The 27,849-nt window shown below is 44.8% G+C and overlaps 1 protein-coding gene across 15 annotated transcripts in view; it reads left to right on the forward strand.

Annotated features, from left to right (window-relative positions):
* Nucleotides 1-10,132: 10,132 nt before the first annotated feature.
* The window catches only part of NSD1 (nuclear receptor binding SET domain protein 1), a 59,612-nt gene continuing 41,895 nt past the window's right edge, over nucleotides 10,133-27,849 (forward strand). For 4 of the 15 annotated variants that reach the window (XM_082213210.1, XM_082213218.1, XM_082213211.1 and 1 more), the window contains exons 1-3: nucleotides 10,693-10,832; nucleotides 11,490-12,508; nucleotides 27,714-27,849. In XM_082213210.1, coding sequence (XP_082069336.1) covers nucleotides 11,510-12,508; nucleotides 27,714-27,849 — 1,135 coding nt within the window. In that variant the 5' untranslated portion in view covers nucleotides 10,693-10,832; nucleotides 11,490-11,509. Of the gene's footprint in view, nucleotides 10,239-10,658; nucleotides 10,833-11,060; nucleotides 11,132-11,489; nucleotides 12,509-27,713 lie in introns of those variants that run through there. The other 11 variants (XM_082213214.1, XM_082213215.1, XM_082213220.1 and 8 more) reach the window with 10 other exon arrangements.

The following is a 27,849-nucleotide window of genomic DNA, read 5'->3' on the forward strand; positions in this document are numbered from 1 at the left end:
TGCTTCTCTTCTAACCAGATGAGCAGCAACTTCTCCACCTCCTCCAGAACAGCTGGGCGGTTCTTCACGATCCTGGTGACTCCCTTGGCTACATCAGTCGCAAGGATCTTCTCCCTCATCTTCAGGATGGTCCCGATGGTCGATGGATTCCTCCCGTACTCCCTGGTGAGGTCTGTCACACACATTCCACCGTCGTGCTTCCGGATGATCTCCTTCTTCATTTCCAGCGTAACCTTCTTCTTCTTCCTCTTGCCGGCCTCTGCAGCAGCAGTCTTCTTGGGCACCATGGCAGCACAACTCCTACCTTCGCACCCCCCCCCAAAAAAATCAGTGTTTCACATCCAAAAAATTCAAAAGCACCAAACCTCCCAGAAAACACACAAGCTTCCAGATTCTTGCAAACCCCTTCTCAACAATTCCCTGACCCCCTCCCCAGCCACCCACCACACAGAAATCCAAACCCAGATATATATATTTTTTTAACAACAGCAGAGTGCCCCAATGGTCACAAAAAATCATAAAAATGCAGAAAAAACCACACAAGCTTCCAGATTCTTGCAAACCCCTCCCCAACACCAAGTCCTTGAATTCCAAACACCCCAACCCAAAATCCAACCTCAAAAACCTCAGAAAAGGCTACCACACTGCGTGCTATGAGTTGCTCCTCGAAGTCAAGTCGCAACTGTACCTCTTCAAGCAATGCACCCTGGGTATTAACGGTTTTAAGAAAAAGGAAACAAACTTGCAAGACGTTTTCATCTTGTGAAGCAAGCCCATAGGGAAATTCGTCTTGCGAAGCAACTCAAAAAACGAAAAACTCTTTCGTCTTGCGAGTTTTTCGTCTTGCGAGGCATTCGTCTTGCGAGGTACCACTGTACTAATAAATTTGTGAATGTTTATTCCAAACCTGCCAAGGAGTCCAAATCATTTTGTTGTCTTTTTAGGTAATTTGTAAAAAGTTTCCATTCTTCCTTAAAGTCATGGTTGTCCTTCTCATGTATATTACATGTCAACTTTGCCAGCTCTGCATAACTCACCAGTTTTTCTTGCCATTGTTCTTTCGTTGGGACTTCCTCATTCTTCCATCGTTGTGCCAACAAGACTCTTGCCGCTGTTGTAGCGTACATAAATAAATTATTTGTTTTTCTTGGCAGGTCTTGTCCTAAAATCCCTAACAAAAATGCTTCTGTTTCTTTTTTTACAAATGTCATTTCGAACATTTTCTTCAATTCGTTATATATCATCTCCCAATTTTTTTAAACTTCTCTACATTCCCACCACATATGATACAAAGTACCTTCTTTTTATTTTTATTTTAACATTCCAGTCAAATCACATCATACTGTGTATTCCGAATTATACAAATTATTCAGTAATTAAACAATCCAAATATTATGCCAAATTATAAATTTTTCGGGGAGACTTCACCATGCTCTGAGGTTGGAGGGGATCTGATCATCTCATACTTCTACTGCTTCTCATGTTCATTACTGCTGGATGTAATGCAGTGGTCACAGTCTGAAGTATAATGTGTGAAAAAGAACGTTATTGCACAGGTAACATTGTTTGCAACAAAGATTCACAACACAATGGGACTCCTTATGGTTTTGCAGATATAATTTGTCACACAAGAAGCCATTTTCAAGGGAAATTTAATTTTCCATTCTGGCATCATGTGTTCCAGTTCTGCTGATGGGGTCTTCCTGTTTTTGTCTCTGAGGACGCCATTCCTAGTGGTACTAGATGTGCCCAACTCTGACTGAGTTTATGGCTGTCCTAAAATCCTAGGGTTCTGACCTATTTATCCAAGTTTGTCACATGCTTCACAATTTTATGTGGAGGTCCCTCTCCAAAACCCTCCTGTATCAGAAGCATGCTATTCAGTTTCAAGGGAGAAGGATTTATCATCAATGATTCCCAATTATATAATTTTTCTAGTACCATACAAAAGCATTTTCATTTACCCAGACACTCTAATCTGCTGTAATTTCCAGTTCTGCTTTTATGTGATGCCTTATTAACATTTTGTTGTTGTTTTTTTGCACACAATCCTACTATCCAAAGAGGATGGATGGCAGTATGTAAATGTTTTAAATAAAACTGCACTGGGGAGACAGGGTGTCATTTGAAAAATATTTATTGTATAAATTGGTTGGGAGGTGGTGTCTGTGTAGCATGTACACTATTGTTTCATAGTTACAAAACCCAAAAAGTGTCACATATAGTTAACAAGTAGCTCAAAGCTGAATGATTGTTCACAAACACCCCCCCCCCCTTAGTTGGTTTCTAGGCCAGTGTCATAAACCATTTCAGATTACAGATATGTGGCCTTGTAATACAGGCTTGCAGTTTGGTCTCAACACCTTCCTTGCATTCCTCATCTTTGACCTGTTGCTGCATAGCTTGTTCTTGTTGCTTAATAATAGCATTCTGGTCAAGTCTGGGATAGCCTTTGCCACAATACCAGGGTAGGAGGGTATAATTTAATCATCTCTGTCTTACAGAAATTTGTGATGCCACATCTTTACAATGACATGCTTAGCATATGACTGATATGAACTTAATCAGCACAAGGTTAAATATATACACCTCTTATTAATCAGCTGGGGCCATTTAAATGTAACACAATTCAGAGGCAATGCAGGCTTCCTTTAGCTCCTTGCAGGCTCTGATTTATGATGGTACCCTGCTATGAGAAGAGATGAAGAGAACACACCCATGCACAGACTGGAACCATTTGTCCATTTTTAGTAGATTTCCAACTTGCTCAAGAGCATGTTTTGCAGCAAAAAATCCAAGGATAGTTAGGAACCTGCCTAATTCCACCACCCGAGTTATCAGACCAAATATATCACTTTGCTTCTAAGACAGCCTTCCTCAACCTAGTTTGTTTTGGACTACAATTCCCATCAGCCACAGCTAGCATGGGTAATGGTCAGCAAGTTATAGTCCAAAACATCTGGAACACACCAGGTTGGAGAAAGCTGCCCTAAATCATGAAGGCACGTATTTCCTGGGCATACACTAGGTTTGTGCCCTTTAATAATGAATCTGCAGTATTTTGTTGTTGTTGTTTAGTCGTGTCCGACTCTTCGTGACCCCGTGGACCAGAGCACGCCAGGCACTCCTGTCTTCCACTGCCTCCCGCAGTTTGGTCAAACTCATGCTGGTAGCTTTGAGAACACTGTCCAACCATCTCGTCCTCTGTCGTCCCCTTCTCCTTGTGCCCTCCATCTTTCCCAACATCAGGGTCTTTTCCAGGGAGTCTTCTCTTCTCATGAGGTGGCCCAAGTATTGGAGCCTCAGCTTCACGATCCGTCCTTCCAGTGAGCACTCAGGGCTGATTTCCTTAAGAATGGATAGGTTTGTTCTTCTTGCAGTCCATGGGACTCTCAAGAGTCTCCTCCAGCACCATAGTTCAAAAGAATCAATTCTTCAGCGATCAGCCTTCTTTATGGTCCAGCTCTCACTTCCATACATCACTACTGGGAAAACCATAGCTTTAACTATAAGGACCTTTGTTGGCAAGGTGATGTCTCTGCTTTTTAAGATGCTGTCTAGGTTTGTCATTGCTTTTCTTCCAAGAAAATTTATATCTGCAATATAAGTTAGTATAACTCACAGGTTCCTTATTTTGTAAAGAAGAGATTTAAACACTGAGAACTTCATTTGCACAGGAGCTCACAAATGCCCTATTCTGCATTCTGTTATGTTGTGAAAGACTAATAAGCCTCAGAACCCTAGAAGGACTTATATATTAAACTATTTTGCAGTGGCATCTTGGTCAATGCAAGTGTAATACTGTAATACACTTATTATTCATCACCTACTAAAACTAAGGCTAAATACATGAGACAGAATGGGACTCACATTGTTCCCTAATTTACCCTCATTTCCACATTTCTCCCCTCTGCTGTTGCCAATGTCCAATTTCAGATTGCAGGCTCTTGAGGGCAGGGACCTGTCTTTTTGCTGGCACTCTATAAATCAAGGGTGAATATTCCGTGACCATCCAAGACATTTCTGGCCTACAACTCCCATCAACCCTGACCACTGGTCATGCTGCAAGGAGTTCAATAACATCCAGAGCGCCCAAAGGTCAGTCACCCCTGCTATAAAACACCATGCACTTGCCATCATAAACAAATAAATAGACATCAGACTGCACAAGCAACCCCATTGGTTGCTAGAGCCAGCAGTGCTTTTGGGGGATTTCAGTGAAGCAGGGTGCTTATGTGGAGGCATACCCTAGCATTTATTGGAGTATTGCAGAGGGTAAAATTGCATAATTTGGGATTGCAGAGACACCCAGAGGCACCTCTCCCAGAAGGCACAATAATGCAGCTACTTTGGGCAGCAGAGTGTGTTAGGCCTGCACTGTTTGCACTAGAAACTTAAAAGGCCATACTCCTTGCATATTCTTGTGGGATACACTGAAATATAAATTTTACTTTTCTTAAAGGTTTGTTCTCCTCATCTAGGGAAACAAAACATCTATAGTCCTAAAAGAAAGGTCCCATCCAAATACAGTGGTACCTCGGGTTACAGACACTTCAGGTTACAGACGCTTCAGGTTACAGACTCCACCAACCCAGAAATAGTACCTTGGGTTAAGAACTTTGCTTCAGGATGAGAACAGAAATTGCACAGTGGCTGTGCAGCGGCAGCAAGAAGCCCCATTAGCTAAAGTGGTACCTCAGGTTAAGAACAGTTTCAGGTTAAGAACGGACTTCCATAATTAGTTAAGTTCTTAACCTGAGGTACCACTGTACCTCCATAATGTAATACATGCATAGGCAAACTCGGCCCTCCAGATGTTTTGGGACTACAACTCCCATCATCCCTGATCACTGGTCCTGTTAGCTAGGGATGATGGGAGTTGTCATCCCAAAACATCTGGAGGGCCGAGTTGTTTTTGTTTATTTAAGTGGTGGAGGTCAAAGGAAGTTTATTGGAAGGACTGAGGGTAGTTAATCACTCTTTGACCAGGCTCGTACAAGCACATCACACAGGAGAGTTTTGACCCAACTTGGCTACAGCTCAGTGCAACTGCTGGGCCTCGCGTTCAGACTCCAACAGCTTGAGCACATCCCCTTACTGGACTGGGCCTTTCACACGGACCTGGGTGCACTATGGGTAAAACAGGCCAGTGCCTATTCTGTAAACTACTGTTTGTATGTGTTTGCTGCAAAGTAGCTATGCTCTCTGTAACAAAAGCCCAGCTTGTCCACAAGAACACTGAGCTTGTTGCCCAGACCATCTCACATTTTCCTGTTTGTATATTGGATAACTTCTCCACCTTTTCAAGTCTGCCATTAGGTCAGACTCTCTCCAAGACAATCCTAGTATGTGTTAAATCAACCATATTTTTCTTTCACAACAACTCATCCCTAAACCTTTCTCTTAGTTAACTTTACTGGAATGTCTTTGACTGATTCTAAATCATATAGCTTGCGATGTCATTCTAAATATCATACCTTAAATCTCAACAGGCCTTATTCTGTTAAAAAGGCCATACCTCTGGATCTATTTTATTTTTATTTTTTGCATAGAGCCTCTAGGAGTCTTACTATGACACAAACATGGGCAGGTGATATTCTGATTTCTTCTAACTTCAACATCAGTTTTGATTTGGACATTTCCCCAACTCACTGCAGCTAAGTTGGGACACATGTTAATGTTTCCTTCAATTCCTAAAGAAGAACCTGCCATCTCACCAAAGCTATAGTCTGTGCTCTGGGCACTCTCATCTTCCCTGAGAAGACACAAGTCCAGGCCACAAGGCTCATGTTGGTGGCACCATGGGAGCTCTTGCAGCAACCTGGCCTATCTCTGGCCCCAGTGAAGCCTGGGAGACAAGGCTGGCACAAAGAGAGATGGAGACTTATGGCCTTGCTTTGGATGGTGGCAGTGGCAGTTCTGGCATAGTAGCCTTCCTTCTCTTAATCATGACAGGCTTTTGCTGTGCATAGATCCCTCTGAAGTACTGCATCAGAAACTAGTAGGAGCTGGGAACTGGAACGTGTGACAGACTCATATCAAGTGTTTGTTTCGAATCATTCAGAAGCCCTGGCTCTTGAGAGAGGTGCATGGGTGAAAGCTGGTTTTACCCTGCCCTTTTCCTGGCATTTTAATATAAGCCCTGGGCTGGGCCTGAGCACAAGAAGCATGATGGCTCAGCTGGATCAGTTCCTGGATCCTTGACCAAAGCTCTGTACAAAATAAGGCACAACTAGTTTACTCATCTTACAGATAGAAAACCGAAACAAAGAGGAAATGAGGTCAGAGACAGGGGAGCTGCTACTGAGCACAGTTGCCTCACTTCATTATCTAAGGATTACTGAAGGTTTTAGAAACAATAATTTCTGTACTGTTTCTCAATTACAAAGTGTTTTATGTTCCCCTTATAATTTATCGCAGTGTGTTTGCCAGTTCCCAGCTCTCAGCGGAGCCTGATATTCATGGGATGGATGTCTACAAATATTCAAACTTATTCAGGGGAAGTTTCTGTGAGGAAAATGAAAAGGCATTTTGGGCTGAAGGGAAGACCTCACAGGGCTCAGAAACAGGAGGCCTGGATGTGGCCTAAATAGGGAAAGAACATGAAGAGACAAAAGTTGCTGCAGGTAGAGAAACTGAGGTAAAAGTGGGCCCAACTGGAAGAATTAATGTATGTTAGGGCTGCCATACATGTCCTGGTTTACTTTTTGAAATATGGCAACCCTAATGTATGTGGGGCCCAGGCAGTGGAGGACAGGAGGCTGGCTGGCTGAAGGAGGGAGTAAAGACCTGAGGGAAGAATGGGCAAATGAGGGAGAAAGAAAAAGGGATTAAGTTAGGACGGAGCTGAGGGAAGAAAAGGTCAACAAAAGGAGAAGGAGGCAGTGCAAATTCCAAGCATAGAGCTGAGGCGGAGAAATTTGAAAGTGAGGCAGGGAAACTGAATTGGAGGAAAGTATTGGCCATGTTCCTGACATCCTCCATGAAGAACGAAAGAAGTAGGTATGCATCTGGGCAAGGACAAATGCCAATTAGCTTCAGCAGTGGTTATGAAACTATGGCCCATGGCCAAGGGAGCCTGAGCAGGCCCAACTCCTTTTTGTGAAGCCACAAGACAACACCGCTTGGCCTGATCAGGCTCCTTGATTAGAAATAGCCAGCTTCATTCTTGGTTGTGTTTCTCATGAGCACTTAATATGAACTGAAGTGGGCAGAGTGGTCCCGTGCAGAGTTGCTCTGCTTTACAGCAAAAGTTCTCAAAGATACTTCTTTAGGGATGAATAGGCTGTTGCTGGAGAGCTGCTACTTCCCCTTTTCCTTCCAATGGAAGGGTGTGTGTGTTACTGAGGTGGTGATGTGAAGCAGTATGAGCATGGAAAAGCACTCTAAAAATATTATGTATGATTATCATTATCCAGTGTGTCAGGAAGCAGTGTGAAAACACACACACACACACACCCAGCAGTTCAAAAACAAGGAGTGTTCCTCCTTATTCCTGTTGTGTCTGCTATCTGTCCCTGAAAACAATGGAGCAGATTTTCATTTCCTGCAAAAAAAAATTGCAGGGTGAGGAGGACTGACATAAGATCCATGTAGCTCCTGAGAACATAAGAAGAGCCCTACTGGATCATGACCCTCATCTAGTTCAATATCCTGTTCTCAGTAGTTGACTGTGGGAAGCCTGCCAGCTGGACATCAGCACAAATCCATTCTGCCCACCTGTGATTCCTGGCACCTGGCATTCGGAGGCATGATGCCTCTGAGAAGATAGAACATAGTCCAAATTGTTGGCCATCACCAAATCCCCTAGGAGTGGATTCCATAGTTTAACTATGTGCTGTGTGAAAAAGTGCTTTCTTTTGTCTGTCCCGAGTTTTCCAACACCTCCCATTTCACCTTTTTTGGTTAGCCACATTTTAACCCTGCCTAAGGTCACCAGGGAATGCTGCCCAGCAAATCATTGTAATTGCTTGTGCTTCTAAGAAGCTACCTAACTGCACCAGACCACTGGTCCAATTACAGCCCAGTATTGCCACCCTGAACACTTTTGAAAGGGCAAGATAGAAATTCAATAAATAGATAAAAAATACTCTGACTCAAAAACTCCAGCAGCTGTTCCCCTTAACTTAGGGGCACTCAGTGATGATCAAATTTGAGCACCTAATTGTGTAAGGGCTCAATGCAGCACTTTCTGTCTCTGATTTGGACCACACTATCCCACAGTAGTTTCAGAAGTGATGTTTAAGTGACCTGCCCAGGCTTGTTCGAAAAGACTGTGGCGAAGGAAGCCTGCAAGTGCACCTTTTCCTAGTTGCAGATTTGCTGTTAATATTTTAGCCTGCTTGGTCCAAGACGTTGCTATGCAGCAAGTTGGCCAGTTTCCTGTACACCCCCTCCCCTCATTTCCACTGTGCCTGCCTGTTCCTGGATGGCGAACTTCTCAACACACACACACACACACACACGACTCATCAGGACAGTTTTCTCCCTGCAAAACATCCTACACATTAGTAGCGCTAACCTAAACAAACGGAAAACGGCGATGGCCTTGGGCCCCACAGCGCCCTTTCTCTCTCCCCCCACCTCTGCCTGACTAGATTCTGACGGAGGAGAGTTTTACTGAAGCCGAGGACGTGGTTTTTTTTCTAGAAAAAGGAAAGAAAAAGAAAATAATAATAAACTGGCGATCTCGGTTCCCTCAGCACAGGCTCCTTGAGGACAGATCTGTGGCGAGGATTGCAAGGTAGAATGAATGAACCAATCAACCACTCCCGTCTTCAGCCCTTCTGGCGGGGGCTCCCGCTGCACCGGGGAGGGTGGGTGCGTGGCGGGGGCTTGCCCCGCGAAAGGTTCGCTTTGCCTGGCGGGTCTAATGGCCGCTTGGCGAGGCAGGTTGCACGGAGGCGCGCGGGGGTGGGGTGCGGGTGGGGGGGTGACACAACTGCATTCTGCTCTCACAAATCGAGCAGGGGCTGCAGCAGGAAGCGGGAGGGTGCGCCGCACGGCTGAGGCCCGCCGCTTCTGACCGATGTCAAGGCACCGAGCCTCCTGTAGAGGAGCTGGCAACGGGGCGCGCACGGGGGAAGCTAGGGCGCTCGGGACCCCCGGGCTCGGCTAGCCTTCTGTGGCTGATCTCGTTACGCTCCCGGCCGCGTTGCCACGCAAAAGACGGTGCGGCGGCGGCAGCAGCAGCAGCAGCCCAAAGCTTGCTCTAGGGAAGAGCGCGGACGCCGCGTTCTAGCTGGCCCTGAAGACCGGCTAAGGGAGCCAGGAGGTGGGGGCGTGTGGAGGGCCGGCCTCGCAGTGCCGGGGGGAAAGGGAACAGTGGGCTTCTTCCCTCCCGGGGCGAGAGCAGCTGCACCCTGCCCGACGCGGGAGGAAGAGGAGCGTGTGGGAGGCTCCTTCCAAGCTCGCTGCTGAGCTATTCAGTGGCCAGGGGCTGCACCCCAGCCTTCCCCGCTCTTGCAGGATCCGGGGGAGCGGCCTGGTTTCCCTCGGCGTCGAGGGGAATCGGCCTCCCCGGTTGCGCCCGGGACGCGGGTCGGCCCTGCCGTCGCCCCTCACGCGCTAACACACACACACACACACACACGAGTCTGGCCCCCTTTCACTGCGGGGGCCACACAGCAGCCATTTCTCCCTTCCCAGTCCAGCCGTTTGTTTTAGGAGTTCGGCCCCCCTCCCCTTAATCGGCGGTGCGAGCGGGGGTGGCGGCGGAAGAAAGAGCGGACGGAGCTTTTCTTCCTTCGTCACCCCCATTGTTGGCTGGAGATAAGGGAACAAGCTGACCCGTCCAGTCTCCCCTGTTGTTTGGGCGGGAATATGGGGCTGGCCTGGCTTCGTCCTTCGGGCTCCCAACTTCAGTGGCCGAGGAACCCTCCCCGTTTCCCTCTCCCCCGTTAGAGAGGGGGACAAGGTTTGCGAGGTCGCTTAGGCTCCCAGGACCCCACCGTGCCTGAGGTGAAAAGCAGCTTAGCCCCAGGCGCACCATGTGCCTGGGAGAGGACACCTAGGCAGGACTAAGCCCGGTTGGCTGCTGGTCACGGGGCGTCTGAGGGGCTCCCCCTCCCCTCCTTTGGGCTGGCAAAGAGAGCGGCGGCGGCGGCGGCTGCCCAGCGGGTGGGTGGGCGAGCTCCACATCCACCATCTTTGCTCGCTCCTGCTCTCTGCTTGCAGCGCTTGGCGGGGGAGCTAGCAGAGGCCTGGCCTCGCAGGCGGCGCCCTGCCGGGGTGGCTTGGTACGAAGCAAGGCTGAGGGGAAGGATGGTGCTGGGCGCTGGCAGCGAGAGAGGCAGCGCTTGTCCAGCGCGGGCAGAGAAGGGAGCTGCGGCGCCATGTGCAGTGGGAAGGGAGGGAGGCCGAGGCCAGGCCGGGCAGGACGGCAAAGCGACGCCAGCCCTTTGGAACAGGCTGAGGAGCCCAGGGCAAGGAGCAATAGGTGGGGCAAGGGAGGGGCGGCCGCCCTGAGCGCTAGGGGGCGTCCGAAGGCGCAAGGGCCGCGTAAGTGCCCCAAGGAAGGGGGGAGGCCATGCGCAGCGACGGGCAGACGCGCACGCGCGCGCTGATTGGACAGCGCAGCCTTCGCTGGCGCTGCTGCTGCTGCTGAACCCCAAGAGTCAGTGAGGGGGCGCGCGCGAGCGCGCACAGGGGACAGCCGCGGGGGCGCGCGTGCAGCAGCGTCGCGCGGGCGCGCGCGGGCGAGGAAAGGCGCTAGCAAGCGAAAAGAAGCTGGCAGGCAGCTGGGCTGGAGACGGAGCTGGTAGGGACCGGAGGAGCCAAGTCGGCTCTTCACTTTGGCCCTGTGCAAGGGTGGGGGAAACAGAGTCCGACAGGTAAACTGCAGGAAAGACTTTCCTGTTCTCCCCCAAGGCGGAAACTGGTGTCTGCGGGCAGATTCCACCCGGACATTGCAAGGGCGCCGCAACCCTCACCCGGAGGGCCTCTGGAAACGGGGTGGGGGTGGGGCAAGGCACGCCAGCCGGTGTCTCGGGCCTAGTGCAGAAGCCGGGTGGTGGCAAAAGGCGGCCGGGGTGGGGGCGGGGGCGGAAGAGGATGAAAGATCCAGAAGCCTTTGCTGAAGCGATCCCTGCTCAGCAGCAGCTGCAGATCTCTGAGAGGCGGGGGCGAGGAGGTAGGGGGAGAGTGCGAGGAGCCAGGCCAGGCCAGGCCTGCTCTGCTGCGCTCCCTGCAACCAGCAGCGGCAGGATGGATGCTGCGCTATTGTGAAAGGCGACATTTGGCTGCGCCGATCAGGAGGCAATGTTGCCTGGGTAGCTGCGGGTCGGTGGAAGAGGCATGCAGCCGGCTCGGTGCAGGCTCTCTGCGGCCCCAGAACCAGGAGCGGGAGGCGTTTGCTGGGCCTCTGCCGCCGCCGCCGCGGAGGAGGAGGAGCAGCAGCAGCAGCAGCAGCAGTAGAGGTGGCTGCCATTTTGGAGAACAAGGCCCTGGAGGGTTTGCCTGACCCCATTGTTGCTGTGTTTGCTTCACAGGTTGATGCCCGCCGCACAGGATGGATCAGGCCTGCGAAGTGAGCAGGAGGGGCTACCTGCCCCCCTTCGCCAGCCCTTTGGCGTTAGATGTGCCGGAGAACGGGGACGGCCCTTACGGGGGGGAGGGTCAGAGCCGAAGCCCCGAGCCACCTAATGGGTGCACCATGCAGTCAAAGGCTGCTGCTGCTGCTGCCTATGGCCCAAGCCCTTCCCCCTGCTACATCCCGCTGCGCAGGCTGCAGGATTTGGCCTCCATGTTCAGTGCCGAATATTTAAATGGCTCAAAAGATGGCTCTGATTGTTTGCAGGAAGTTGAAAGGAGCGACTCCAGCGCGGAGCTCTGCGATTCTTCAGTCTTAACCGACTCGGAAGACTTCACCCGGCATGACTCGGCAAGACTCCTGGATTTTGATTCCATCTCTCCTTGCTTGGAGGACGACCCGGAGGTGGATTCCGAAACATCATTCCTAAAAGCAGATGAAAGCCCAGAAGAGGAAAGTGAGTTTATGATGGAGGACAGAGACACCGGCACCTACAGTGAGGAGGGAGAGCCCGAGGATGGGATGGAACTGATTGAGGAGATCCAAGGAGGACGCTCCATAGAAATTAGACACAATGAGACAATGTCTACCTTGTTCCCAATCGGCTTTCCTCGAGAGCAAATACAAAGTAACACTTGCAAAGAGGCTGCAGTAGGAAATAGAACTGAAAAACTAGACCTGCGCCCAGTGTCTTATTTTCCTGGAGATACAGATTTAAAAACAGAAAAACAGTGCAGCATTACGAAGAAGGTATCTGAAAAAGAAAATCCAGCCCAGGGTCCCATCACTCTAGGAAACTTGATAGAAAGGCTTGAAACTTCAATTACTGCAAAATCATCAACCTCAGCAGCAGCAGCATTGCCACCTGTAAGCAGTCTTGGGGTACCCGTTAAGTTCTCTGCAAATTTATTTATGGGGAAATGTTCTACATGGTGTTCCTCTGGTCTGTTGCTGTTACAGAGAGAGCGAGAGTTGGAGGTGGGTGGAGTTAACAGGTTGTAGAGTTTCCATGTGTTTTGTTTCATTTGCAAAGCAAAGTGCAGATAATTAAAGGAAGGTAGTTTGAACAAGAGCTTTGAAAACAACTTGTTTTGTAGTCCTTCTGCCTGGCATACAATCCTAGAAGTTGACACAGTGAAAAAAATTCCTTATCACAGAAGCTGAATTGAATATATCCTCCACACATTTGAATATAATTCCCCTCCACACATGACTTGTCATCTTTCTCTGCTGGTTGTAACAAGAATTAAGATTTGGTAATTTTATAAAAGTGTTTGAAAACATGCACCCCTCACAAACGCCTGCTCCTTATACTTACTTTTTGCACTGTTAGCTGAAATGAGGTACTGTATTTAAAAAAACCCAACAACTATGATAGCTGGAAAGCCAAAACATTATTCAGACAGAAAACCTGCTCTTCAGTTTTCTTTTTCAGCAGATTCTTAGTGCTTTTTTAAAAAAATATATATATATTATAGTTGCATATGCTAAAAAGGTTTAGTCTTTGATTTCTGGCTGCCTTTGTAAGGTTAATAGGGCTGTTTCTCACAAGGTAATAGTAAGAAAATGTGTATACTCTTGTGCATAGATTTTTCTTGATGCATGTGCACTCTTTAGAAACTTGCTATCAGTTGTGGCTTTTCAGTGCATCAGTATTACACCCATATATATATATATATATAATGAATGAATATATGAATGAGAGATAGCAGCCCTTAAAATGCACATGAATTGCATTTTACATGTGGTGTGGAATGCATATGATAATGCAAGCAAGTGTTTACATCTTATGTCCTGGTATACATTTGCAGTTAAAATAGCATGTGTGAAGTGGCCTCAGTTAAAACAAAACACTCCATTACTAAAATGAGATTTCATTTAATAGTTTAAGTGAAAAGTGTGAAGACTTGCATTGTTTTCTGTTTTGCAGAATGAACTGGCGCATGCAGAGTAATTTTTTATGGTTCTGAATTCTTTTAAGAGGAGAACTGAGGTGTGTTTGTTGACTTTTAATGGTGGTGATAATGGCCTGGTTTGTACATAAAGCTAAACAAAGCTATGGTGAAATTTCAGTATGTTAATATGTTCAGTAAAAAAAATGTGGCTAGTTCTCCCTTGATCTTCCTGATGGTGTGCTACTGAAATTAAGCCATGGTTTGGCTCAGCATTATATCTTAATCTGGGCTTGTGGTTTGTCTGAGGAAGAAAAACTGTGAGTCTGAATTTGGAAATAACGGTAAATTAATCTGTACCTTAATCTCCAGGTAGTGTGGCAGTAAGAAGACCAGGCCATAATTATTATTGTGAGTGCTTGCACATTCACACTTAGCAATGATTTGGCTTAGAGTTACATGTGAACTGGGCCTACTGTAGTTTGAGAATACTTCAAGTCAAAAGACTTACATTCAGGTGTAACTTTGCAAATAGTGCATAAAGTTGCAGTCCTGTGTACATCTACCTGGGAATGCACACAGTGGAACTGACTTCTAAGTAAATGTGCGTAGGATAGTGTTGTGAAATTATTTTCACAACATTTGTGAAACAACGTGTTGGAAAAGTCTACTAGAATATTGTGTACCATGGCAAAAATATATATGGTATTGTAGAACTTTAAGTGTTTTGTGCAGTTACATTAGAATTTACCTGGGTTTGGTATTTCAGTTACTGAGAGACCTCTTTCCAAAATAATGTCACTGCCAAATGGCTCACATCTGATATTATTTCTACTGATAGTTACTAATTCCAGAGTATTGCGTAAAGTATTGCCTAAATGTTTGTGGAGCAGATAGCATTGTGCAGGTGTTAACACACATGTGCACCTGAATACTGTACAGAGAAGAAATGGGTTTTATCCAACTTAATATCTGAATGCATGAAACAGCTTCCAGAAGTGCAACAGAACTTTTACTTCTTTCTTCTCCCTTACTGCAGTGTTTCCCAACTGGTGTTCCGCGGCACACTAGTGTGCCGTGAGACACCGGCTGGTGTGCCGTGGGAGGGAGGCGGGCGAGTCGGGCGGCGAGAGGCGGCGGCGGCGAGGATCCGCGTCGAGCCGGGGGCGGCTCCGCGGTGGTGGTGCCGAGCGGCGGGGCAGCGCGCGCAAAAGGGAGGAGCGCGAGACAGCGGAGGAGGAGGAGGCCGGCATGTCCGGGCAGCAGCAGCAACAGCAGCAGCAGCAACAGCAGTAGCAGCAACTCCCGGCGACGGCTCCTCCTCCGCCCGCTATCGCCGCCACCACCACAACAGCCGCCGCCGCCTCAGCTGCCGCCGTCCCTCAGTCCCTCGCTCTGCTGCCTCCTCCCACCCCGGCAAGGGGAAGGGAAAAAACGTTCACTTTTGTGCGTCCCTCCCGGCGTGACGCTGCGCGCTGACGTCACGGGGCGGGGCTTTAATGGTGGTGTGCCGCGAGATTTTTTTCCGGTAAACAGGTGTGCCGTTGCCCAAAAACGTTTGGGAAACACTGCCTTACTGCATACTCAACCCCGAGTTTTCCCCAACACTCTGGAGTAGATTTGGGGGCGGTGCAGGGGGAGGAGATGGAGGGGAAATTATGGTATGTTGCACTCACAGGAGTCATTCTGCATGTGCAGTGATTTAGCTAAATGCAACCCAATGTTTTTTTTATTAAGGATATTGTCCCATTAAAGAAATCTTAATATGATCTGAGTTTAAGACTATTACTCTAGCAATTAAATTTGCATATATGTAAAACGAATGGTTCTGAGGCTAGCAATGTAGGCATTGGGTGATATCCAACTAAGTCATACTCGATGAGTAGTCTCATGGAAATCAATGGACTGGTCTAAGTATGAGTAATGTTGGATACCCCCTTTCGGTTTTGGATATTGCATGCATGTGTCGTAGCAAGCATCATCTTCGAAGAAGCATCCCCTTCTCTGTGGCACTAAAGTGAGAATACCTCTTAAGTGGTGCTATATAAAAAAAAATCTGCATGATTGATTGGGGCCCCAGTGAGGCCATAAGTGATATCACAGCACTTTGCAGATAGTTCTACTTAATAACAGAATCAGTTTTACTTCCAAAATTCATTATTACATTGAGTTACAGTTGAAATAGAAAACCATTATAAAACATTTTCAAAGTGCATGGCATCTAGTTTCTGTTAGGAGTTTTTTTTTTGTTTTTAGTTGTGCAGAATTCTTTTGTCTCATTGTATAATGGCTTTTTAATGCAAATATTTAAAAAATAGAATGCTGGTGCATAAATATTGATGAGAAATGCCTTTCTTGAAAGAGGGTATTTGGAAATCAGACCTTTTTTGTAAGGCGTGTAAAGATGGAAGAGAGCTTACCAAAAGAATGACATCAGAAAATCTCAGAAAATAATTTTGTTTGTGGTTGTCTCATAATTCTGGTCTTGCAGTTGTCTTTGAGCAACGGGTCCATTCAAGGTTTAAAAGCAAGCAAGAAAATGCTGTTGGCTACTCTGGTGTCTGAGGCTCATGTGTCAGGGATGGTTTAAGCCAAGGGAGCTATTATTACAGAAATACCTTAAGCAATAATTCTATGACTAATTTTGGTTATGTTTGAAATTATTGTTCTTTGAAGTTAGCTCAAGTAATCCAGTGATCCTATTATCGCATGTTATTTCGTTATTGTAGCCATAACATTCATGTGAAGTTCTCATAGATGACCATTGCATCTTTGCAAGCTGCTAAAACCTGTATGCATTTTGGGGGTTAGGTTTCTCTCCCACCACAGTTGAATAGATCTTCAAGTACCAACAGCATGAATCAGTATCTCTTGTGTTCTCAAGCACTCTTCTTCTAGGGATGAGAGCACATGACAATTCATGGTGTAATTATTGCAAGATAAGAGCTATGTATGAGCTTCTATGCCCATCAGTTGGTGCTGCTTGCATGTGATGTAGTTAAAATGGATAAAAATTAATGAGTTAAGAATAGTAATAATTAAATATTGTTGCAAGGGCTCCCACTAGCACAGTTGGGCTTTCCCTCTCCTCCCCCAACGCTCCCTCTCCACCTCCCCCAGATCCGTTCTAGAGAGTCAGGAGAACCCTCAGAACACCACATGGGAGAAGAGGGGAATTGTCTCATCTGACAAGTAAAGATACTTGTGCTGATGGAATGATCAGAAGTGTGGGATTTTGAATTGCTCCCTGTAAGTTTCTCTTTTTAGAAGTAGCCTAGTATAATCAGGGGGACGCGGGTGGCGCTGTGGGTTAAACCACAGAGCCTAGGACTTGTCGATCAGAAGGTCGGCAGTTCGAATCCCCGCGATGGGGTGAGCTCCCATTGCTCGGTCCCAGCTCCTGCCAACCTAGCAGTACGAAAGCACATCAAGTGCAAGTAGATAAATAGGTACCGCTCCGGCGGGAAGGTAAACGGCGTTTCCGTGCACTGCTCTGGTTCACCAGAAGCATCTTAGTCATGCTGGTCACATGACCCTGAAGCTGTACGCTGGCTCCCTCGGCCAATAAAACGAGATGAGCGCCGCAACCCCAGAGTCAGTCACGAGTGGACCTAATGGTCAGGGGTCCCTTTACCTTTAGTATAATCAGACTAAAAAAAGCATGTTAATCCTACAAATATTGGCTCCATCCAGCTATCAAATCATACCATAGTTTGTTGTGACATGGGCATCCTATGGCGACTCTCACACATTTCTCTTCCTTCCTTCCTTCCTTCCTTTGGGGTGTATGAAGGATTAAGGCTTCCATTGCATTTTGAAACAAACTTTAGCTTCTCATTTCATATGAATATGGATAATAGGTTTGTATAATATCACACAATTGAACTCCGGTTTGCTATTTGTGCAAACCACACTCTCCCATGTGCTTCAAAAACTGGGAACTTGCTTGCTTCAAAAAGCAAGAAAGCTTCCATTAGACACATGGGGAAAGGGAGGCTTGAAATGGTGCGTCTGCATTTCCAAAAACACTGGTTTGTTGCAGTTATTATTATTTATTAGATTTCTTCCCTGTTTTTCACCATGAGGTCCCATGGTGCATTACAACAATTTTAAATATACAATATTGAAATAATTTAAAACAAATTACAGTCAGTGGAATATATTGTAAAATTTCTCAGGTGTCAAAGGCCAGGCATCTTCAGCATATGATGATAACCACAAAAGTCAGGTGTCAGATGCACTTCTTTGGGGAGAGCCTTCCACAGATAATGCCCTCTTCTGAGCTGTCAATCTCCAAACTTGTGAGGGTGACAGAACTACCAAGAGGGCCTCCTCTGTCAACCGTAATACCCAAGGGGGTCTGAATGGAAAACTGCCTCAAAATTGATAGGGCTTTATGAAAGACATTGAGTTAGGAAAGCAACACAAATGCAAATAAAGAATCACATGGAAAACTGCTGTTAATGGCCTTGATGCTAGGGGCAAAGAACTAGCAGGTCATCACAGGTGATGATTGCCAACCTTTGACATCTGAAGATGCCATCCTGCATATGGCTAAGATACTTCTGTATCCTGTAATTATCTGATATCTGTATTTTCCCCCATACCAAATTATGAATATTTATAAACAGGGACATTTCATCTTATGAAAATGAAATGCTCTTCCCATAAGTACCAGCACTTCTGACATATGGAATGGGGGGGGGGAATCAAATAAGTGGTGCACCATTTATCATTCTATAAAATTATGAAAAATATCAAGTGTATATATAATTATACAAAGTATATAATTAGAGTGTTGATCCTAGTTGTAAGCCAACATGGACAAATTATTATACATTATTTTAAAAAATATATGAATCACCAATGAGAAACTTCAATCAGAAATTTAAACTGGCCTTTTTGTGATTTAAATCACATTTATTTAAATTAGTCCACCTTTGATGTAATGAAATAGCTGGAGGAATGTAGGCCAGATTGGGCACCAGTGTATCAACCCCAACTGGACTAAAACCACAAAAGGTAGCAGCAAAAGGAGGAGTTCTTGTTCTTTCTTACTGTTATTTTTTTAGTGTGAAACACTTTTTTTTAATTGTCCTGCTAATTGAAGTTCCAAAGCAAGTGCAATTCATTGGAAAGGCTGCGAGACAGTAGTTTATGACAGCCCTGTAGTGTAGTTCACACTGAATACTGAAGGCTAGGCTCTGAGCCATTTACATCAACTTGCAGTGTAGTCCTGAGGTATTAGACCCCTAACACCTCAGCGAAATCTGAAAGACTAGCTTACAACAACCAAGCAGTCATAGAAATTAGCTAGGCGTCAAACACGTTTTGCAACTGATGTGGGTCAAATTGCAACCACTTGGAGATCTCTGGATGCCAGGCTGGCGACTGGGGAAAACAAAACATCACTTAGAGAAAGATCTGAAATATTTTCCTTGAAGCTTGGATTTGTTTAATATGTTGTAAACCACTTTGAGGTTTGTTTTTTTAAACTATAAAGTGATATATAAATGAAGTTAATAATAATAATAATAATGGTGATGATAAACTGCATTGCAAAAAAGGAGGAAAAAGGCACCTAGACATTCCATTGTGGTGACCGTCACCTAGGTTTAAGGTGCCATTTGGCGATTAGATTATATATCTGAGTTTCTAACACTGGTTGCAAGTTGGAATGCTATGCTGAGAGAGAAAAGCTTACAGCAGCTCTGCAATGTAGCCTGCTGTTAATATTGAAGTTCAGAAGTGAAGCTGACGCTTGTTTGGATTCCCAGTCAAAAGTCCCCTATACCTCTCTGGTTGCAGTACAGGTTGATGCATTAAATTGGCCCCTTAGGCTTCCTTCCAGTCAAATCAGCCACTCAGTTGCATTCAGAAGCCTCATTGGCTTGCGTGAACACTGCTTGTACTTTTAAATGTTTAAAACCTAAAATCATAAATTTAAGTTTTGTGCATGAAGCAAGAGATTTAATTTTAACTTTTCTTTTTCTGAGATCCTTCAGCCACATGCATAGGCAACATGCACATGTCAGATATATACTGCAGCATTTAGTCTGTAGTGACATATGAACGTTCTGCTAAGCCCATTTTACTTTTTAGAGATTTGCTAATCTCTATCAAGGGTGCTATATATTACCTTATTCCCCCCCCCCCAGTGAAACTGGCAGTCTTCTCAGTAGTGTTCATTTGTAGCAGAATTAATGGTCCTAATTTCACCCAAAAGCTTTAACCAAAATAGTCTGCCACATGCAGAAGGACATTTTGCAGTACAGTCACAGGCATGTTTCCTCAGAAGTATCATTTAAGTTCAGTGGGATTTTCTTCCTGGTAATTGATTTTAGCATTGCAGCCTTAATTCAATTTATTTCAATGGGCTTAGGCCGTCTAGCTGCATCTAGGATAGCAGTTGATTTATTGGTGGGAGGCAATTTTAATTTATGTAGACAAATGATGACCAGTAGATCAGAGAGTTTATCTGTATTTATTTTTTGGAGGTTCCAATGTGTTACTGTTCATAGGAAATACTATATTTGTTTCCTTGTTTCTTTCAAACAATGAATAGTAGCTTTTGCTAACTTATAAGTTGCCTCACATTTCCTTCAAAAGCTCAAATTGTATCTATCTAGAGGTTTTGCTTACACTCAGATGTAAACATCTACAGAATTTTAAATGACTGAAATTCAGTCAGTGGATAATCTTAGTTCATACCCTTTAGAATCCCAGATCAGCAACAAATACTCCCAGAGCCAAATCCATCCCCCTACGGAATACTCTCTGGTCCCAGCCTTGACCCCCCTACTCAAGTTGCCAACTTGGAAGCTATAGAAGATGTATGGAGAAAATTGCAGTTGTGGCTGTGGGGGTGAAGTAGGATTTACCCTCTGTCACTACATCCAAACTATATCATTATTACAAAATTTATTACCCTCCCTTTACCAGGAGGTCCCATGGAAGGTTGTAACATGAACTATGGTCAGAAGAATAGGATGAGTCCTGAAAAGATATTCCTCAGGTGTCAATGGCCAGGATAAAGAGATGGGTTTTCAGCATGTCAAGTGACAATGCTGGATCCAGGAGTACACCCAAGCTACAAACCTGCTCTTTCTAAGGAAGTGCAAACCCATCAGAAAAGGTGGGCTTTCCACCTCCTGGACTTGAGAACACATAGCACTTTTGTTTCATGGTTTAGTTTCACTTTGTTGGCCCACATCACTGCCTCCAAACACCTGTCTTGATGCCTCAGCCAGCTCTACTGGTACAGGTGAGAGAGAGAGAGAGAGAGCTGGGTGTCATTCATATATTGGTGACACATCACTCCCAAACAGCTGATGACTGGTCCTAGTGGCTTCATATAGATGTTAAATTGCATGGGTGACAAGAAGTATAGTGGCCCAACGACTACTTCCTTGAGCTATTCCAGAAGGATGCTATGGTAAATGGTATCAAAAGTCACCAGAAGGTCACAAAGAATGAGCAGGGTTGCATTCTCCCAATCTCTCTCCCGACAAATGACATCAGCCAGGGCAGTTTCAGTGCCCTGACCAAACAATGGCTAGTTGCTTTTTAGGATTTTAAAAATGGTGTTGTTAAAGCCATTAATTTAGGAGGGAAACTATTTGAAATTATTTACAACAGGCAATCCCTGATGCTGCTGATGGGTGAGTTTTACATTAAACTTCTATGTCACATATAACCATGAACTGTAGCATAATTTGTGAACAAGTCCTGGGATGTACTTGACAGATGCAGTCCTTGCTAGAGGCCAATTACTTTCCTTTTAGGGATATTTCTTTTCAGAGAGAAATAAGCTTGGCTCTTGGAGGTGATGCTGGTATCTTTGTATAGGAAGATCCCTTGCTTGTCAAGAAGCAATAGGGTACATCATGCTCAGTTGGGATGAACACTTCTAAGGATGACCATGTTTTTTCAAAAAACAACTTACCTTATGACAGAACTTTCGTAAATGGTAATTATAAGAAGTAAACAAGCAGTAGTGAAGTATCGCATCATGCCTGCGCTTGCTTTCATAGGTTATTCAGAGGAGGCTCCTTTTCCAGTAGATTAGTTACAGTGGTGCCTCGCAAGACGAAAAGAATCCGTTCTATGACTCTCTTCGTCTAGTGGTTTTTTTGTCTTGCGAAGCAAGCCCATTGACGGATTAGAGGATTAGCGCTATTAGCGGCTTTTAGCGGCTTTTAGCGGCTTATCAGCTTATCGGGTCAGCTGATAAGCGGCTTAGCGGCTTAGAAAAGGGGGGGGGGAGGGAAAAAACCCCGAAGGAACTCGCAAGACATTTTTGTCTTGCGAAGCAAGCCCATAGGAGATTCGTTTTGCGAAGCACCTCCAAAACGGAAAACTCTTTCGTCTAGCGAGTTTTCCGTCTTGCGAGGCATTCGTCTTGCGGGGCACCACTGTATTACTAATGCTACCACACAGTATTCATTAGTGTTTTAAGTTTCTTCACAATGCTGTTATCTTGCAGTTGTGTAAAGGGAGATATTATCAGTGAGTTGCTGCATCCTTTAAATTGGCTCTTGAGTGTCTGTGTGCCCCACTGTTCAGAAATGTGATTGATTTCATAGTACAATTAGGTGGCAGGAATCTATGTTTTTGAAGAGAAAGGAAACATCTTGCAAAACCAGGAGTGAGGAACCTCAGGCCCAGGGCCTCAATACAGCCTTCCTGATCTCTGTCTGGCCTTTGAGACTCTTCCCAGGCCATGCCCCACCCTTGAGGCCCCACCTGTCACTGGCCCTGCCCCACAATTGCCTTACTGGAATATGTTCTAGATAATGTAATTTGCTCGCTTGCTTGGATGGAGAGGTGGTTGTGGATATGTAGAAATCCACAATTCTTACTTGGCTGGAATGTAGCCTATTGAGTAAAGGTGTAAGAGTCATTGTATCTGTTACACAAAGCAGATTTGGAGAGGAAAGGGGGAAACCCCTGTAGCATACAAGGAAATCCTTGTACTGATGGGACATCGTAGTTGACTACCACCCATAGGGATTATTATTATTTCTTTTTGTTTATTAAATTTGTCAGTTGCTTCATCTGGCCCAGGACAACCCAAAGTGTCTTACAACCCAACAAAGGGACAGTAAATCACACATGGATACATTAAAACCAAGAGGAAAGAGAAATACAACAAAAACTTCTCCCCCACTTTTAAAAGGCCAAAGATAGTGTGTCGAATGGACCTTACACCCAGGCATATGTGTGAAGGTTGCAGTCAATAAATCTTATTCCCATCCTTCATCTCCCAGGCTTATTCCTTTACCTTTGCTATGGGTTTTATTGACTTTGCCTATTTCCCCACCGTTTTGTTGTGTCCTCCGTTTCCCACTTTCTTCCTGCCTTCACCCTGTCAGCATTTTCCATATTGACTTCCATTTGCTGTAAGGAAACAGGCATGTTAGTTCTGGGGGAACTAAATTAATAAGTGGACTTGTGAAATGCAAGCAGCCCTTTTTCTGGATCATCCCATGTGAAACATTCCAGTTTACGCAGTCAGCCTTTCTGCCTAAACTGAGTGCCCTGTTTTCAATCTGTGGTTTGCACTCTGGTTTTTCCCTTCTGCTGTCTCCATACCCTGAGCACTTGGTATCTCACCATTGCCTGTGAAACATCCTTATGGTTCAGAGCCACAATGAGCTAAAATATATACTTTTAATTTATTTTATATGACCACAACATTAATTAAATACAACTACAGTCATACCTTGGTTGTCAAACACCTCAGTACTTGGACGTTTTGGCTCCCAAACGCCGCAAACCCAGAAGTGAGTTTGCAAATGTTTTTTGGAAGCTGAACGTCTGATGTGACTTCTGCGGCTTCCGAATGAGTGCAGGAAGCTCCTGCAGCCAATCGGAAGCCGCGCCTTGGTTTTCAAACTGTTACGGGAGTCAAATGGATTCACGGAATGGATTGAGTTCGACAACCAGGGTACGACTGTACAGTATTTCACAAACATACTACTAGGTGTGAACAGAACAGAGTTGCATGCCCTCTGAAGCAGGGCTGGCAAACCTGCAGGCCATATATATATCCCTCCCACAGACATTTTCAGTGGCTCACAGAGAGCTCTTGGCATTTGCCCTCCCCCTTTAATTTTTTTTGTTTTAAAATCACAAGTCAGTGCTGTTTGTGCCTAGGAGACCTTCCCAGTTGAGTAACTCAAGTGGTAGTGTTATATTCACTGTCACTTCTTGGTTCTGTAATACCAAGATTTGTTTTGAAGGGCAGGATGCAGTCCTCTTGACGTAGCACAGCCATGGTTCAGCCCCTCCGCCTGAAATATGCAGGGGGAAATAGGACTGGGCTTAACTATTTTTATAAGGTAGTAGTGAAGATTGATGAGATAATGTGGATTAAGCACTTTAACAATTAAGGCACTGTGCAAATGTTGTTGTTCTTGAGAGACCTGGAGAATACCTGAATCATAGCTACAGTTCTGTTTCCAGTACAGTAGAACTAATCTCCCCCTCAGCCAAAAACACCAAAGCAAAACTCTCACAGAACGGGGTGGGGAGGTGCCAAGGCAATTTGAAGCCATTCTTTGGATTGCTAGGGAACTAGAAAGTGCCTGTAATCTTCCCATCACTTTCTTAATGAGCAAGGAGCATCACAGTTGTTAATGAGATGGAGAAAAGCTACAGATATGATATTCACTGGAGACAGAACCCTAGTGTTAATTTGTGCAAGCATGTGATTTATTCTGCTGCTTCCAATGAGACCGGTGGAGCTGAAAACCGCTTTAAAGTGGCTTTATGAAAAAGATAGTTATTGGGTATGTGCAATAATTAAGACTATTAATAGTATGACTGTTTCAAAAGGGAGCTTTTGGCTGAGCTTGATACGTCTCTGCTATGACTGAGCGCTTGTGAATTTAATATAATTTGTTTAGCAATTTCTTCACTTAGTGTGATCATCTCTATAAGCTACCTTACAAGGAGAACTGAAAATTAGAATGGCATCTGTGTTTATGTGTTGGGTTTTGAAATGTAGGAAGTGAATGTGTGTTCCAAAGAAAGAGGTCGAAGTTACTAACATGAGTTTGACCAAAGTGCAGGAGGTAGTGGAAGACAGGAGTGCCTGGTATCTCTGGTCCATGGGGTCACGAAGAGTCGGACACCATTAAACGACTAAACAACAACAATGCTTCAGCAGCTTTAAGAACACTGTCCAACCATCTCGTCCTCTGTCGTCCCCTTCTCCTTGTGCCCTCCATCTTTCCCAACACCAGGGTCTTTTCCAGGGAGTCTTCTCTTCTCATGAGGTGGCCAAAGTATTGGAGCCTCAGCTTCACGATCTGTCCTTCCAGTGAGCACTCAGGGCTGATTTCCTTAAGATAGGTTTGATCTTCTTGCAGTCCATGGGACTCTCAAGAGTCTCCTCCAGCACCATAAATCGCTATGCTGAAGCATAGCGTTAGAGTAATACAGTTTGGGTAGTATGTGGCGATGAGGTGGTGAGATGTGGGAGACAGTGAAAAATGGATGTATTTTGTAGCATGCTTGCCCTGTCCCCTTACTTGTTTGTGTGGGGTGTTTTGTCCTGGCACCCCCAGCTGTTAAGAGTGTTGTGAGGGAGTTGCGGCAAGGTTCCTGTGAGGGTTCAAGGAAAACAAATGTTCACACTGTGCTCCAGTTTCTGGCAGGGTTCTGGGGACACAAGTTGTTTGTGCAAAGAGTTCCCTTTGTGTGCAGAGCACCGTTTCTTCCTCTTTTGTATTGCTGGAGTCCCTTCTTGTGAGCCCTGTGTCGCCAGAGACATGAGAAATAAAAGCCCCACGCTGCATGACTTGTCATCTTGAGTTATGACCTCCCTGTATGCACCAGTGTCTCTCCTTCCACAGAGTTCCACGTAGCCCCTCAGCCAGTATAACTCAAGCATAAGAATGTTCTCTTATGTGTAGTGTCTTTCGTAATGTTGTATTAGTCTAATACTGTGACTCATAATGCATCATGGTTTTTTTAAAAAATAAAAAAGTTAAATATTGCTTGTTGGACTAGAAAAGGTCAACATTTGGGGGACTTAGATTATGGTTTTATAACAATTTTAAAAACATTGGTCTGTTTAAAAAACAAGGCGTATCTTTCATTTTGAATCACACTTTAATTCTTAATTAACTTTGCGAGCACGAAGTCTTCCTAACTGCAGATATGTGCCCTTGGCACTTCCTCTTTCTCTATATTCTATGTAGTGGAAAATTGAAGTAGATGACTAGTACAGTTGTGCTCTGGCTCCAATGATTTAATGTTGAACTCACAACTTTTCACTTCAGAACTGATGACAAATTACATTTGAGCTAAATTTCTGGGACAGATCTTTATCTGAGGACTTGGGTTTCTGCTAAAGAGTTGAAAGCAACATAGGAAGCAGCTTTATACCTTATAGGTCCACCTAGTTCAGTGTTTTGCTACTCTGACTAGCATCAGAGGTCCAGAGTTGTCCTTCTAAGGCCTACCTGGAAAGGCCATGGATTGAACGGGGGACATTTAGTATGCAAAGCAATTGTTCTAAATATGTGATCTACCACCTTGCTATGGAGGGGGGGGGGCACAATTTGGAAGGGGAGAAGGAGATGCTTTTCTTCTGAACCTACTTTCCCCAGTTTATTCCCCCCCCCACCTTGGGTTTCCAGGTGTGTGGTTTTCCTGTGTGCTAGAGAAACAGGTCAAGAATTAAGCACCCTACAGAACCTTCCACATCTCCATCAAATCACTGCCTCTTCCTTCTGCTTTTCAGCTGTTCATCCTCACATATTAAAATTTAGTTAAAATCAGCATGCAGCAGTTTTAACTGGACATTTAAGAAGCACAAATGCAGTCTGTAATTATGGTTCCTTGATTCAGGCATCATGCTACACCAACATTGTTTTCAAACCATGGTTTCCGATTCTGCATTCCTGGTTGGTTGCAAATCATGGCTTGGCCATCCGTACATCACAACAAGCATTGTTTTTAATACGTTTACAAATTCAGTTTCCCGTTTTCTATTGCTTTCTCATACCTGCATCTTTGCACCGTTCTTCTGGGGACTGCAAGATGCAATAAAGACTCACCCATTCATTCTGTCTTTGACTTTGGAGCGAGCTGAAATGAATCAATTTAGTGTTGATATGGGGAGATTTTTAATCCATCAAAGAAAGTGGGTGTGTCTGGATATATAGTTTGCAACTACCTCTGTGTCTTACCTAGAAAAGTTGATGCTGTATTTAGTTTGAGGAACTAATTTTCAATCGTGGCTTCAAACACGTAATAATTTTTGTGTAGCACTTAGTTTTAAAATTATAAATTTCCTCCTTCCATAATTTTACATGTAGAATCATGGCTAGAATGCAAAGAGGAACACACATTTTTGGGTGTTGATATTTCTGTTTGGAAGGGTTCCTTCACAGAATGCTTCTCTGGAAGGTCCTCCAGCCTTTGAGAGGGAGGTGGCCTTTCAGAGAGTGGAAGGAGACGTTAGCCCCATGTGTTCCACCTTAAAAGCAAGGCTAGAGCTTGATTCTTTGATCACATTTTGCAGTCACTAAGAAACATTAGAACTGAAAACGTTCCTCCTAATGGCAAGGGTATCCAAATCCTCAATTTTAGCAATAACATCTCATTTCCTCCCTTCCCCTCCCCACCCCCCTTTTTTTTTTGCCTAGTACCAGTTTAGAGCTTTAGCTGTTTCCTTGACAGGAAAGGGCAGCCATTCTGTTTTTCCATTAGGAGAGGTGACTATTGTGTTCAACTCATCCATGTTTAGAGTTCTAAAAACTGCTTATTTATTAGAGATATAAGTTTGCCCTTGGCAAATGTTTGGTTTGATGAGGAAAAGAGTCAGGATTGGCTGCTGGGCCTGCACAATGTGTAGGTTTTAGATCTGTTAACTGATTGGAAGAATGTTAAGCTGATCTGTCTTTTAACCAGTTAGTTGATTTAACTTTTTTTGTTTAGATACAAGCTACCGTAATCTCAATATTGTTGCCTTTGTTTCTTTTCCAAAGGAAGTGTAAAATAACTTGTTTATAAATCTTCACATTATAACGTTGCTGTTTACAGTTCAGTACACAAGAGCCTTGGTAGAATAAGAGAAGATTTGTGATATTTTCTTTCTCAATCCTTATTTCAGCAATACCTCAAAACCAAAAATAAACAAGTGTGCCCTTCCACTCTTACCCTCTTGCAATTAATCAACTGATTTAAGCCAACTGCAGTTTACAGTCCTGGTGGCTCAAGCAGCTTCTACTAGAGTGAATTATATATCAATGCAGTTCATTGTTTTTTCTCCATAGGGTCGAAATAAGAAGAAACCTGCTCCGGTGAAGTATGAAACTGGAGATCTTGTATGGGCAAAGTTCAACAGGCGTCCATGGTGGCCCTGTAAAATTTCCCATGATCCTGTGCTAGACACGCATTCAAAAATGAAAG

This window comes from Podarcis vaucheri (assembly GCF_965113315.1).
Source record: "Podarcis vaucheri genome assembly, chromosome: 2".
Classification (NCBI taxonomy): Eukaryota; Metazoa; Chordata; class Lepidosauria; order Squamata; family Lacertidae; genus Podarcis; species Podarcis vaucheri.